Genomic DNA, 14,983 nt, shown 5'->3' on the forward strand with positions numbered 1-14,983 from the left:
CTGTATGTATATGTGCCTATGCGAGCACATATATATAGAGATGCATATATATATATATATATATATATATATGTACGCATATGTATATATGTATATATGCATATATCTAAATACCTACAATGTATGTGTGCATAGATAGACTGAAGCGCATATACGCATAAGTGCAAATATACACTATACATATAGACAATCTGCATAGTATGTGCACCTGAAGATCGGCATTTCTTTCGTCTTTGTTTATTAATTGGATGTTTAGACTGACGCTGCGTTGCATCTCAGCCGTTATATTGTGCATTGTTGTTATATTTTTGAGCATATGTTTATCTTTTGTCTCTTTTTTTTCAGTACGTGCACAAACTAGTTTAGTTGAGGGAGAGAGGAGATTCAGCAGCAAAGTGAGAAAGGTTGCTAACTTCGTCTCTTTGTCCTTCTCTGTCGGTGCTTGCGCTTGTCTCTCTGTCTTTGCTTCTCTTTGTGTCTCTGTCTGTCTCTGTCTCTGTTTACGTTTTTCTATGTCACAGTCGTTGCCTCTTTCAATCTGTCTCTCTCTATTTCTGTCTCTGTCTTTATTTTTGCTTCTACGCTGCTGTTTATTTCTCTCGCTGTCTCCGTCTCTATCTCCGTGGCTATCCTCGCCTTCCCTGTATTGAAGCAAATCGTACAACAACAAAAAGGAAGAAGAATTAATAAAATGAGCGCTTCCTACTTCTAGGAAGCCTGTTTGCATGCCCCAATGGTGTACGCACACCTCAAGGAGTATAACCTGTTAGTTAATACTCAACAAAGGAAGAAGAAGAAACCCAAAATACAAATGTGTATGTGCATGCAACAGGAAAGGAGGGCATAATATGAACAACCTGCTTGTTTTTGCTGTTATGTTCATTTATGCTTCATCGGATTATTGTTTGTGTATTAATCTTCTGTTGTCTTTTCAGAACGTTTTATCTTCTTGCTGCTGCAGACGTCACAGGGGCCCGATGAATGGAGCCTCTCAATGCGGGTGGAATGGTTTCATTAATAATAGATTGATAAATCATTTGACTGATGGCATCGCGAGGAGCTAGTGGCATTTCTGCTTCTGCTACTGCTTCTGCTGCTGTTGCTGCTGCCGCTGATACTGCGGCGGGCCCGGCGAGCAGGAAAGCCCCTAAGAGTCCTAAAAGGAGCTTCATCGTTGGAGAGAAACAGAAAAAAAACAAACAAGAGGGAGAGAAAGAGAAGGAGACAAAAGATACGGATAGATTGACTGTTTGAAGACCTGTATTACCTTGTGTATGGGAAACGCAATACCGTGGTGGCTGTCTGATGGTGAATGAATGTTGTTTTTTTCGTTAAATAGAACAACGCAAACAAATGCATTTATAAGGTGCTTGCAGGAGGGAGAGTCATTAAAAGACAACACCAGGAGAAGACAGGCGTGGCTTAGTTAGGTTGGAGAGATAGATAGAAGAACACACACACGGCACGCTACACAAAGACAAGCAGTATTAGTATTGATAGGTCCTGTTATTTAAGCTGTACAAATCCGGCTCATTTAATTAAATATATTTAAATTATTTACGTTCATCATTAAGTATTCCTTTAAGGCCTCAATTACAAATTATTCTGCAAACAAACCACACAGAACACTGGTGGGCCTCCAAACCAACTGACTGTTTCTGTAGTGCACAGGCACTATAATGGAGCTTTGGCGTGGCCTCTAGAGGCCTAATATTATGGAAAGAATGACTAACATAGAATATTTCGGGGATTAGGACGCTTTTAGATAGAAAAGGAGCTTAATTGGATCAGAGTGCTCGCCAGCCGGCACCAGCGTGGGGCTCGTTGCTGTGACCCTGGCCCACGCCCTCGGCGAGGGTCGGGCATGAGTTCTATTATTCTGGATTTTTTTTAATAATAATAAGAACTTGATCGTATATTTGGTTGTTAATTGTGTTTATTAGTGGTTACAGCGATAATGGTCGATTTTGGTTTCTGGATGTAGTGTATTCAATATAGTTAGGAATCTCACGTAGTAACAGAGTAGGCCTGCTGTTAACTACAGTTGGAGGCTGTTCCGGGAAACTAAAATTAAAAACGAAAAAAACAACACACACTTATTTCACACAAACAACTCCATTCGACGGACCTGGGGACCTCCGAGAGCAAGCTTCAGGGAGATAATCGCCATGTACTTACGTAATGGCCAGGTGGTAAGTGCACCTGACCCACCATCGAGCCGAACGTCCACTGTACGGGGAATCAAGTCGATCCAGCGGCCCTTCGGCACCCCAACCTACAGCCGTAGCCAATCTAGCCTCTCGAGAACATCTTCTAATGTAGGCTCCAAAGAAACCGGTCGCGGAAATGGAGCCACAAGGGGAACAGTCCGAGGAAATAGCTGAATTAAAGCGACAAATAGAATGGCTGCAAGATTGCCTTTATCAGATGAATGAACAGAGGTCGGCCACACCAGCACCGTCTATCCCTCGGGAGATGGGTAATAACATGGAACCCTTTTTGACGCTTATAGAACGACGGTTCAGGAAGATGGGTCTTCCACCAGAGCTCTGGGGTGACGAACTTGGGAAATATATCGATGAGGACGCTCTACGGTGTTGGACGGAGCTGCAACGATCCGGTACGGACATGACTGATTGGTCACTCGTTAAACAGGAACTAATAAAAGATTTCTGCACGGTAAATCGAGCAACACTCATTTACCAAATGGCAGCTAACAAATGGACTGGAAACTGCAGCGCCTATTCGGCTAACTTCAGTCGAATCACAGCTCGCGGAATCCAGCTACCGGCAGAAGACCTAGTTGGTTACTTCTTAACGAATATCCCAGCGGAACTCAGATGGGCCGTAACACAGCAAGGTACGATACAATTCAGTAATTGGCGAGCTGCATCCAACGCATTAGCCGCTATCGCCGCCCCGTGGGGAGCCGCACAGGACGAATTCCGTAGGCGTGAACGGGAATTCCAACTTAGTCTGGCAGGGAGAGCAGCGGAGTTTCCACGTGGGCCAGCGTCTACTGGGATTAGACGGTACACCCAGGCATCGGGTGACCGAACAGAAATGATATGTTTCCAGTGTAAAGGCAAGGGGCACACGGCTAAGAATTGTCCAACCGGCGATCCGAAGTTGCGCAAACCTGGCGAAACGTGTCGGAACTGCGGAGGCATGAGTCACTACGCACGCGAGTGTCGAACATCTGGTCGTATGAGGACAGGAAGGGGCACCCTTACTTCATCGACAACCGCACAGCAGACAGAGCAGCAATCTCAACGTTTAAACGAGGGAGCCTCGACGTTGCGGAAGACAAACGTGCGAGGCTGTCAAATCGTGGTAGAGGTGTGATCAGCGCAGCAGCGACAGAACCTACTGCCATTCCAGTCTCCTCTCGATGGGCAGAGAAGCCGATCCATAAGGAACAAGGGGCGCCAGTGGACGATGAAGGACCGCCTGCTTGTCGGAAGCTGTCCGCAGAGCGACGGACAGCTGCACAGGCTCCCTCAGGCAGCAGGGAGGTGGCACTTGATACCGAGAACAGCCGAGAAGTGAATGACGGAGCATCTCTTGAGGACAGTCAGTCCGTCACAAACGTTGAGTTGCCACCGTGATGGCTGGAGCTCATTGTCAATGAGGGCTCCAAAATGGAAGGAATGTTGTGCAGCGTGGGCACGCCGGCCGTACAACCCGTGGAGGTGGTAGGGCGTTCCTGTGAGGCGCTCCTAGACACTGTAGCCTCACGCAGTTTCATCAACCCTCGATTGGTTGAAGCCTTACAGTTGAAAGTGAGGAAACTTTCGGATGTGTGTGTATTTACCGTAGCGAACGGTTCTCAGTCGCGTATTGATCGAACCGTGAAGAATTTGACGATCTGGTGTGGACGTGAATGTTTTACCGGCGATTATCTAGTGGGCCCAGTTCCCTATGATATAGTCCTAGGATTTGATTGGTTGACGAAACATAAAGCTGCCTGGAACTTCCAATCGGATAAGTTGGGTACGTATCTGGATGGCAGGTGGTGTGAATTGCCCCTAGTGCGCGCACACATGGACAGACGAACTGAAGAGGGTCACCAAACTGCGCCCAAACAGACTCCAGCAGAAGAAGCGTACGATCTTCTGGCTGGGCAAGTGTCTGAGATGACTGAAGCGGAGGCCGCTGCCCTTGTACGGCCACCTCCTAAGCGAACTAAGCAACGCACCAAGCCTGGAAAGAAAGCGCCTATTAAAGCCTTGATCGAACAAGCACGAACCAACACCACTGGATTACGAACTCCACTACACGGTATGAATATGGTATTGGCTTTGAGCTCTACCCTGATGCCTCCGGGTACGCCATTGGCGGCGTACTCGAACAAGCTGGACTGCCAATTGGGTTCCTCAGTCGGGCCATGATTCCCGTTCAACAGAAATATTCGATGTACGATCAGGAACTGTTGGCACTAGTCTCAGCCCTCGGCAAGTGGTCTCACCTACTTCGCGTCGGTAAGGTTACCGCATTCACCGACCAAGCTCTCACCCACTTGCGGAAGCTCCAGACGTCCAAACCCTTGCGGGGACGCACCGCCCAGTGGTTAGATTTCCTCGCGGAGTTTCCTGATCTCACTATCACCTACCTACAGGGTGCGCGTAATACGGTGGCCGATGCGTTGTCTCGTCTTCATTCCTCTTCACCACCGTCCCCCCCGCCTAGTCCACCTACGCCTCCTCTCTCGGGGTCCTTGGCCCAGCTTATGTTAGCTCCTGCACACCCAGATCCAGCTCATCACACCAGGGGAAAGCAGGTCAACTACCGGCAGCTGGCTGGCATTCGTCGTCGCACGCCTCGGACTCGTCCGCAGTCTCCTCCCGTTTCGCACAAAGCCAACGAGTCTTCTGCTAACGTCACCGAGCCACCCGCCATCCTCCCAGTGCAGCCCGCCGATTGCGCAACCTTGGATTGGCCGGCAGCTTATGCGAAGTGCCCCGTTTTCCGGGTGCCCTACAACACGGCGGTTCAGGCAGTCGGTGCAACCGTCCAGGTGGAATTCCGCAACCGCCTCCTAGCCTTCAGATTTGTCACCCCTTTCCTCAGCGTTTGCATACATGGCTTATGGCGTATATGTGTTCCGCAGTTTCCTGAGTCCCCTACACACATTCTATATAACCATCACGACCACGTAACAGCAGGGCATCGGGGTCAGAAGAAAACGTTCTTATCTCTCAGCAAGCTTTATTATTGGCCCAGCATGCGCAATTACACTACCGCCTACGCGGAGTCCTGTACGCAGTGCCGCGCCTCCAAGGCCCTCAACCAAAAACCTGCCGGGCTTCTCCAACAGTTAATTATTCCCTCCCGTCGCTGGAGCCACGTCGGCTTGGATTTCATTACCGACCTCCTGCTTACGAAGACGGGGCATGACTCTATCCTGGTGTTGGTTGAGTCCGTTAGTAAGATGGCACACTTCGTCCCCGCGAAACAGTGGGGAAATTAAAGAGGTAGTAAATAGCAAGAGAAAAATAGGAATAATTGCGTTAAACATTAGCCAGAAGGGATAGGGTGAATGTACTAGGAATGGCGTTGGAATAGCTGACGTAGAAACAGAGGTAGGAACATCAGCCGAAATGCCAAGGCGCGCTACCTCAGCAGCGACGACACCGCACAAAAATATAATAGGTCTAGGTAGAGGTATAATTAGCTAGCCCTGCAAGGTCCTAAGGCTTCCCATGCAGTCGTTATCTACTGAACTAATAGTAAGAAAGGTGTTGAAATTAGCAACCACAGTAGTACAGGTAAACCTAAAATATGTACTCATCACCCTGTTCACGGTACACACTAATTCCACCTAGGAAGAGGGGTAAGCATCACTACACGCTGCTAACAGAACACTAAGCGAGCAAATAGGCGACCAAAATATTGAATAAAAATATAATCGCTAGTTTACCGGAGGTAGAAAATCAGTCTGGAGACGTACAAACACAAAAGCACGCCGTAGAGCCGCCGCAGATAAAATAATCAACGGCACGCGCTGGAGGTCTAGCCGAAATTTCAGCTACGATAAACGAACTTTGACACTCAGACAGAATTAGCGACAACACTGGGACTATAGCGATAGGATCAGAATAATGTAATTGCGGAGAGAGAAGAAGAAACGTAGTTGTAGGGGTGAAAAACAAGGCGGACCTGAATTAGCTGCACACAGGAGAGCACAACAATCCTGCGATGCAACAGAAGGCAGAACAGTAGCACACACACTCCTGGAAGACCACCCGAGGCCGTCGAGACACCGACTAGAGGTTCGGGTAGAGGAATAGAAGCAAGAGATGTAGGGGCAGCCACTTCCGTTGAGTTCCGATGAGGCTAATATACAGGGTTGAAAAGTCTGGACCCCCGCCCCGTTAACGGACTGCCGAACAGTTGATAGCTCCGCTGACCCAGATTTATGGAGCAACCCAATAATGATGCAAAGAAAATATAAGGGTTGGAGAAGAAAAAGAATAAACGAAACCGTGAAGCGGTTTCGGCTCAAGAAAGTGGGAAGTTGTAGTGCATAGGCACTACAATGGAGCTTTGGCGTGGCCACTAGAGGCCTAATATCATGAAAAAGAATGAATACTATAGAATATTTTGGGGATTAGGACACTTTCAGATAGAAAAGGAGCTTAATTGGATCAGAGTGCTCGCCAGCCGGCACCAGCTTGGGGCTGGGTGCGAGGGCGTTGCTGTGACCCTGGCCCACGCCCTCGGTGAGGGTCTGGCATCAGTTCTATTATTCTGGGTTTTCTTCTGAACAATAGTAGGAACTCGATCTTATATTTGGTTGTTAATTCTGCTTATTAGGGGTTACAGCGAGAATGGTCGATTTTGGTATCTGGATATAGTGTGTGCACCGATTCAGTATAGCTTAGGAATCTCAGGTGGTAACAGTGTATGCCAGCTGTTCACTATACAGTTTCCTTTCGGTCTGCTTGCACTTGTTTGGCTTGACATTCGTTGAAAAAATATAATTTATTAAACTTTAAATTGTTTAAATTCATTTTTAGTCGTCTTTTAGTTTATTCTTGTGTTTCTTGCATGTAAAAACAGAGTATTTCGCCTTCCTCTGAGGCGCCGGTGCAGGTGACCTGAGGGGCTCAATTGTTGCTGCATTTAGTTCAACTTTGAAGTTTATTTATTTATTTTTTTATTTAGTTTCCTTTTTAATTATTTGAAATATTTAATTCAGTGAGTTCCGCTGTTCTGAGGGCACTTTAGTATATGAACGGACGCGCAAGGAGTTCTCTCTTCTCATCTTGTGCAGCGTATTAGAAATAGCGCCCATAGCATCTCAATAAACTGTGTTTACATTTAAATATAAATCATTCTGAGTATATCGTATAAGTTAATTATACTGATTAAGCAGTCCTCCCCTCTTGTGCTTCCTAGTGGTGAGCGGTTAGGGGCGTCAGTTTATGTACACCATAAACCTCGTCTACCGATGAAACCTAAATAAACAACTTCGTATTCTGCATGTAGAGAGAACTGTCTATTTCTTCAGAAGGCAAGCAGATGCCTTCCATTTCTGTGGCTCGTCCAACAGCTGGTGCAGCTGGTGCAGCTGCTGCAGCTTCTGCTGCTGCTGCTGTTGCTGCAACAAGGGCTGGGGTGTACAGTGTAGCTGTGCCTGGGCCGCCCATCGACTTGTCGTTTCGTTCTATTCGATCTCTAGCAGATATCCATGGGGAAGACAACAGCGCCAATCAATCTAGCTCTTCAGATAATTCACAAGACGGCGATAGCCCCTCAAATGCAGCGCAAGATTTTGCTTCTGTCTCTTATTCTAATTCTCCTCGACTAACAATTTCCTTCGGCCCTCGCTACAGTCTTCGCAACCCCGCTCGTGTGTCTTTCCTTCCCTCAGCTCCTGCTGCTCCCGCTGCATCAGCAGCCGCAGCAGCAACACCAACAACAACAGCAGCAACAACAGAAGCAGCAGCAGCAGCAGCAGCATCTCCACCAATTCGGAAGTCAATTTGTTTGAGCCGCAATGCTCGCGTGGTGTCAGTGTGTTCAATGGCATTAAAGGGAAATGCCTCTTCTTCTAGTGTACATGCAGAGGAGAAGAAACGCAAATTTTGTTATATTTCACGTTATACAACAGCCATTCGCCTAAACAATAATGAAATGCAAGAGGCCCCTGAGCTGAAGCATCATTTGTCTCTGCTTCTACCGAAGCCGCAGCAGAATTTACTATGGCTTGATCTTTCTTTTAATAAACTACAAGCTGTACCTCCTTCTCTAGCGGAGCTAGACAGAATTCAATGCATTTATCTTCATTGCAATAAAATAGAAGACCCCCTCTCTATCTTGGTGTTACAAAACAATAAACATCTGCATGCACTCACTCTCACAAGGAACCCAATTGAAATTCAACTCGATACGCAATACCGGTAATAAGACTGTCTCTATGCATCTTGATTTATTAAAAAAAATTTATATACTATACTATAATATAATATAATATAGTACACATATTATATATATTATATGGTATAACATTATATAACATAATATAAAGTCAAAAATAAAAGAGAACAAGACAAAACAAAAACGCAAGAACACGACAACAACAAGCAGCAAACAACAAGCAAAAAACCAAATTAAAAAAGCAAACAGCAACAACAAAAAACAAACAACAAACAAAACATACTAAAACACCAACACACAATAAATGGAAAGGCCCTGCAAATAATAAACACTGCGATGATTAGAGGCTGCTCACCACCTGAAGATAAACACAAGAAAAAGAGACAGAAAGAACTTATTAAAGGAAGAGATATTCTTGTCAATACACATAAGGTCTTCATAACTTAATCATCGCTGCTTCCGCTTCTCTTCTCTGTTTATCTTCTGTCTCTGTTTTTATTTTTGTTTCTGTTGCTGTCGCTGTCTCCATCTCTCTATCTCTCTCCCTCTGCCTCTGTTTCGCTCTCTCTCTCTTTATAGCCCTGTGCCTCTATTTCTATTTTTTATTCTCGCCTCTGTTTGCTGATCTCTGCTCCATTCCTCTTGCTTTTCTCTTTGCTTTATCTTCCACCCCGTAGCTAGTGGTTGGGGTGTATGTGCAGCCCAAAGAATTTGCTGGCTATTTATTTGCTTGCTTCAGTCATACTGTCATGCGCATCTGCATGTTGGGGTGTACATGCACGTATCTTGTGCTGGCTAACTAGCTGTCTGCCTAGCTAGCTAGCTAGTTGCTGTAACAGCTAGCTAGCTGCATCGTGTGCTGCTTCTCTCTTCCTCCCTTTCCTACTCTTCCTTCTTGCCGTGTATGTACACCTGCTGTGTATTTCCATTTTTATTTTTGTTTAGCCGCATACAAAAGTATATGCTGAGGTGTGCATCTCCCTAAGGTTTAGGGTTTAGGGTTTAGTTGTTTTGTTACACCTTGGGGTGTACGTACATACCCATGTTTTTTATTGCTATGCTCAGGCTGACAGTTCTCAGTGCTCTTCCTTCACTTCGTTCTTTGGATTTTACTCCTTTTTCTCCTGACGAATTTGATGCTGCCTCCCTCATCAACGCCCCTTTCGCATTAAAAAGAACAGCAAAGAAAATGCTGCGCCAACAGCAGCAGCTGCAGCAGCAACAGCAGCAGCTAGCTCTACTACAGGAGCCCCCTTCACAGCAGCAGCAGCAGCAGCAGCAACGAAAGAAACCCTGAATGTACTTCAGAGAGAAGTGCTTGCACGAGGAAGAGGAGGCAAAAGATATTACTTGAATTAGTTATCGGCTTGAACGACTAATCTCTTTCTTTTGTTTTCTTTCTATTTCTATTTCTTTTTGCTTCCTTCTCTTATTTTTATTTCTATTTCCATTTGTCGCTGTCTTTTATCTTCTTTCTACTTCTGTTCTATTCATATTTATATCTGTCTCTGTCTCTTCTTTTTATTTCTACATTTTGTCTCTGTCTTTTTCTCTCCTTTCTACCGCCGTTGTCTGTGTCTTTGTGCATATGCACGCATCAGCATGCGGCGAAGACAGATGGAATAAATACCACAAAGACAAACAAACAATTCCTGTCTGCTGCTCCATGTATGCCTTAGTGCATGCATGCATGCATGCATGCAGCACATATGCTAACATCACCAGCTGCCATTAATACCTTTGAGAGACAGTTCAAAGTAGAAAAACGCTGCAGCAGCAGCAATTGCAGCAGCAACAACAACAGTCACAGCTGTTGCTGCTGCAGAGGAGCATGTTGCTTCAGCTGCAGTCGCTGCTGTTGCTGCTGCCTTTGCTGCATTTCTTGCTGCTCCAGCTGCAGCAGCAAGGAGGTAAAGCTGCAGCTGCGGCTGCAGCTGCTGCTTCGGTTTGAGTTGCTGGCCTTAGGAGATGTTTGTATGTCTCTATATACCCTCTGCTGTCTCCTCTGCTTCCACTTGATGTTATCTCTTCCTCTCTCTTCGCCCCCTCCTCTTTTGTCTTCGTGAATGCGGCGTTCGGAATGATCTCTCGCTATGTTTAAACAGCCACTCTAACACGCATGCATGCATTAGTGCATGCATTCATGCTTTCGTATATGCAAGCATGCATGCCTTAGAACATGCAAACATGCATGTTCAGTGCATGCATGCATGCTTGCTTTAGCAGATGCATGCATGCCTGCCTTAGTAGTAGTACATGCAAGCATGAATGCATGATGCATGCATGCATCCACTTAAGCATGTACGCATACACCAAGGACATGCATGCATGCATGCCTTAGTAAATCTTTGCATGCATGCATACATGTCTCTATGCATGGATGCATGCATGCATGCATGCAGGCTGCATTTTTTAAATCTTTGCAAGCACAGTTTAATTAATTAAACAAAACACCGCGTGGCCCTCATTCTTCTTTTTTGTTCGTTTGTTGCGGGTTCCCTCCATCTTTTGCTTCTGTAATACTTATTGCATGCATGCATTTAAGCAGCGAATGCATGCATGGATGCATACAACCGCATGCATCTAAGCAACGCATGCATGCATGCATGCAGCAGAGAGTGTTGATTTGTTGTTTAGATCATCGCCATGAATTTGCGGAGAGACTCCAGTTGATCTTGCCAGGCTTCTCTTTCTTCTTTTGTTTTGAATCTGTTTAAATATAAACACAAAAAGACAATAAGCAATTCAGATATGAACAACAAAGAAATAAACGAGCACACAAACACCGAAAAATAAATGCATATTTTTACAATCCGTACAGATGCTATATATATATATATATATATATATATATATATATATGCTTGTATGTACATTTAAATATAAATGCATCTAGAATATAAATGCATGGATTAAATAGATATAATTTATTTAATTAAACTAGTTATATATATAATTTATTTGCAGCTCACGTAAAGGAGAAGGTGGTGGGTGCCGGGTTGTTCACGTTGATTGTAAGGCCTTTAGGATTGTCTGCCTGTGCCTTAACCGTGGTAATCTGCAAATAAGTAAATAAATAAAATAAATAAATAATTAGTTTAAAAATATAAATAATATATGCAGAAGCAAAAACAAAGCAATGAAATGAAAAGCAAACGATACAATCTCTAAGCCAAATAAAGTCGGTTTAATCCTTATTAAACTTTTAGTGTTGCTGAGAGTATAAAAAATAAATGCATTAAAGGAGCAGAACTACAGACAAATAGAGAAAGCAAACAGAGAAAGGTTTAAACAAACAACTCCTTAGCCCTACTAGGGTTTGCAGTTTTATTTACTTGAATTTGTTTAGAGTCCCGCATTCAGGGTTTAGGGTTTAGGGTTTCATTTGCTTTAATCCTTATTCACTAATTCATTCGGAGGTTTAAGGTTTAGTGTATAGGGTTTACGGTCTGAGGTGTTTTAGGCTTTGAATTCGAGTATCGGTGGTTTAGGGTTTAGGGTTTAGGGTTTAGGGTTGTTTAAGGTACCTTTTCAACGGGCAGAGATCCTACAGGTCTTGCCTTTCCCCCTTCTGCTGAATGCCCTTTATACCATTCTACTTCTTTGCCGTCTCTAGAACAAGTAACCTTAACTGTTGCATTTAATAAATGAGTCTTCAGCTTCACTACCTTCGTAAGCGTTCGTCTATAAGTCATTAATTTCTTTTGGCGTACGTCGCTTGTTGTGAGCTGCACACCAATAAATAAATAACAAACAGATAAATAAAGCAAAAATAAATAAATAAGTAAATAAATAAATAAATAAATAAGTACACAGATTAGCTAACTAGATAAATCAATCGATCAAAAAGAACAAATAAATACACGAGCTAATTAAAAAAATAAATCAATCGAAAATAAATAAATAAATATATTCTATGCACATAATTAGGTAAACATAAGATAAATAGATAATAGTAAGTGAATAAACAAATATTTGTTTATTAACTAATTAAATAAATTAATGCTTGCAATTACCTCTTCGTCTTCAGATTCTTCAAAGTCTTCTCCTTCATCATAACTACTCATCTCTGTATCTGCAGACTTTGCTGCATTGCTGCTGTATGTCTGACGTCTTCTGCTTGGTCTTTCTCCAGGTGTAGCTGCCTATAGTAATATGAAGACAAAACATAACAATTAAGCATAAGATAAATAATTAAAAGTAAATGAATAAACAAATATCTGTTTACTAACTAATTAAATAAATTAATGTATTCTATTATTATTATTATTATTATTATTATTATTATTTAGTTGCATCTTTACTCGCCTCTCCTTTATGAGCAACAAACAAATACAGAAATAGAAGCACAAACTATTTCTATGCATCTATACACTGATAACAGAACTATATACAAGACAGACAGATTAATAAATAAACATTAATAAATAAATTAAATAAACAAACTAAGAAGTAAATAAGCGAGAGAAAAACAAATGATAACCCGAACAAACAGATGCAAACAAAAGATAAGCACACAAAGAAATCATCAAGCACACAATCGCAAAATTAATAATAATAATAAAATTAAAATTAATAACAAACAATAAATATGAATATATACAATCAACAAAAAGGTAAATAACAGCAAAAAACAAACAAATATATCAAGCAAGCAAACACAGATAGAAATGAATGAATGAATGAATGAAGAAATAAATAAATGAATAAATAAATAAATAAATACGCAAGCACCAAATATAAACGTGCAGGGCAGATGCAAAAAGCTACACTGCAACATAACAATGCATGCATGATAGAACTAACAAGCAGACACTAATGAATAATATAGTTTAGCACGTGTATATATAAATATAAATATAAATATAAATATATATATATATATGTGCGTGTATACATTTATTTATATTCTAGTGAGAGAACAGTCTATCATTTGCATGCTCACTTTGGATGAGAGAGTTTTTGCTGCAACATTTGTTGCTGGTGTTGCTGCTGCTGCTGGTGCTGCTGGTGCTGCTCCAGTGCTAGCAGCAGTTGATACGGAGGCCTTCGGTTCAATAAACGTAGGTGAGTTTTTCTCTGCTTCGCTCATTCTCTTTCTATTTGCAAAGAGAGCTCCATCAGGGGCTCTCTTGCCCCAGCGATCAAAGCAGCTCATAGAGTTGCCCATTGTACGGTTTAGGGCTTAGGGGTTAGGGTTTAGGGTTTAGGGTTTAGGGTTTAGGGTTTAGGGTTTAGAGTTAACCGTTTCGTGTTGACTAACCACCGAACGCGCTGCAGGAGGCAAACAACATCAGCAGCTGCTGCACTGCAAGGTGCTGGCGTTGCTGTTGACGTTTTTAGCAAATAATAAATATTAAATTTATATTAAATTAAGACAGAATGCATAAAACACAAACTGTGATACTGCTGTGCAGCTGCCTGTGTGCTTCGATTGACTCAAGCAGAGCGGTGAGGGAGATCAGCGGAAAAGGAAGAAGAAAGACTCCTTCTAAGTCTAAACCTGCATTTAAAATGGTATTTTAACCCAATAAATTACCTTTATTTCCCCCTGAAAGATGCACAACTCCTGTTTCTTCTTCTAGCACACCAGCAAGAGGCGGCAGAAACAGCAGCAGCACATCGATTGAACCCAACGCATGCAGCAGCTCAAATGATACCTCAGACCCCTTATTTCGCTATTATCTTTTACTTTAATTAATTAATTCATTTAATTCTCAACAATTCCATATATTTATCTCTTTTTTGTAGGAAAAAGTGATAGAATCTGCAGCGATCAGCCAGCGTACACCTGAACAGCCGCAACACGCTCGATGCCTTCTTCATGAATAAAATGCAAGCATTTTGTACTTGATTTCGTTGTTAATTGCAAATTAAATAATCATATTTTAATTATTCATCTATGCTCAAACTTCCTTTAACTCAGTCGACAGTAATGCCCCACGCACACAGCGCATAGGCGGTTGGTGTGGCCGCTGTAGTGTACGTACACTTCAGCAAATATGCAAGAGAGAAGAATGAAAGAATTTTAATTATTTTAAATAATTAATTGTTTATTCTAAGTCTAGGCAGTTATGTACTAGACGGAAAGCGAGAAGGGGCACCTTAACATTCATTATTAAGCCTACTATTAAGCCCCCGCTTGTCTGTCTTCTGCTTGTCTTTCTATAGATGCGCTGCAGCAGCTGCTGCTCAGTTATCAATCAGTATTCATCTCACTTAAGCTACCTATGCAGCAGCTAGCTATTCCAGCTAGCTAGCTAGACAGTGGGGCTGCACTAGCTTAACTAACAACAGCTAGCCAGCTAGCCGCCTCCTAGTCAACAGTTGGGTGAAGAGTAATGAAGTGAGCGGCCCTTTCTTCTTTTCGCCCCCATACTTTTAAACATGTTTATTTATTTAGTGTCTTTTAAAGATGTGTTTGCGCGTCAGTGTATTCATAGTTTCTGTTCCTTTCAAACGTCTTCGTATCCAATTGTGATTTGTGCAGCGCCCCACATCAATAATATTAATAATAATGAAGACAATTATCATAATAATTTACTAAGACCAACAATAGTGATATAATGGGAATAATTAATAATAATAATAATAATAGTAA

At 42.7% G+C, this 14,983-nt stretch overlaps 3 protein-coding genes across 3 annotated transcripts; 2 read left to right on the forward strand and 1 right to left on the reverse strand.

The window, feature by feature from the left end:
* Positions 1 to 2,346: 2,346 nt before the first annotated feature.
* Positions 2,347 to 3,608, forward strand: EAH_00021610 (hypothetical protein; the record flags this gene model as incomplete). Its single annotated transcript, XM_013393393.1, has 2 exons — positions 2,347 to 3,205; positions 3,400 to 3,608. The coding sequence occupies 2 exons, from the start codon at positions 2,347 to 2,349 to the stop codon at positions 3,606 to 3,608; spliced, it is 1,068 nt and encodes a 355-aa protein (XP_013248847.1).
* Positions 3,609 to 3,641: 33 nt separating this feature from the next.
* EAH_00021620 (hypothetical protein) lies at positions 3,642 to 5,470 on the forward strand (the record flags this gene model as incomplete). The annotated part of the gene is made up of 2 exons (XM_013393394.1): positions 3,642 to 4,163; positions 4,307 to 5,470. 2 exons carry the CDS (start codon positions 3,642 to 3,644, stop codon positions 5,468 to 5,470), a joined length of 1,686 nt encoding a protein of 561 aa, XP_013248848.1.
* Positions 5,471 to 11,015: 5,545 nt separating this feature from the next.
* Positions 11,016 to 13,474, reverse strand: EAH_00021630 (hypothetical protein, conserved; the record flags this gene model as incomplete). The annotated part of the gene is made up of 5 exons (XM_013393395.1): positions 11,016 to 11,091; positions 11,355 to 11,440; positions 11,910 to 12,110; positions 12,399 to 12,527; positions 13,328 to 13,474. The coding sequence occupies 5 exons, from the start codon at positions 13,472 to 13,474 to the stop codon at positions 11,016 to 11,018; spliced, it is 639 nt and encodes a 212-aa protein (XP_013248849.1).
* Between the last annotated feature and the right edge of the window lie 1,509 nt (positions 13,475 to 14,983).

Source organism: Eimeria acervulina, genomic scaffold (assembly GCF_000499425.1).
Source record: "Eimeria acervulina Houghton genomic scaffold, Eah_scaff155, whole genome shotgun sequence".
NCBI classification, from domain to species: Eukaryota; Apicomplexa; class Conoidasida; order Eucoccidiorida; family Eimeriidae; genus Eimeria; species Eimeria acervulina.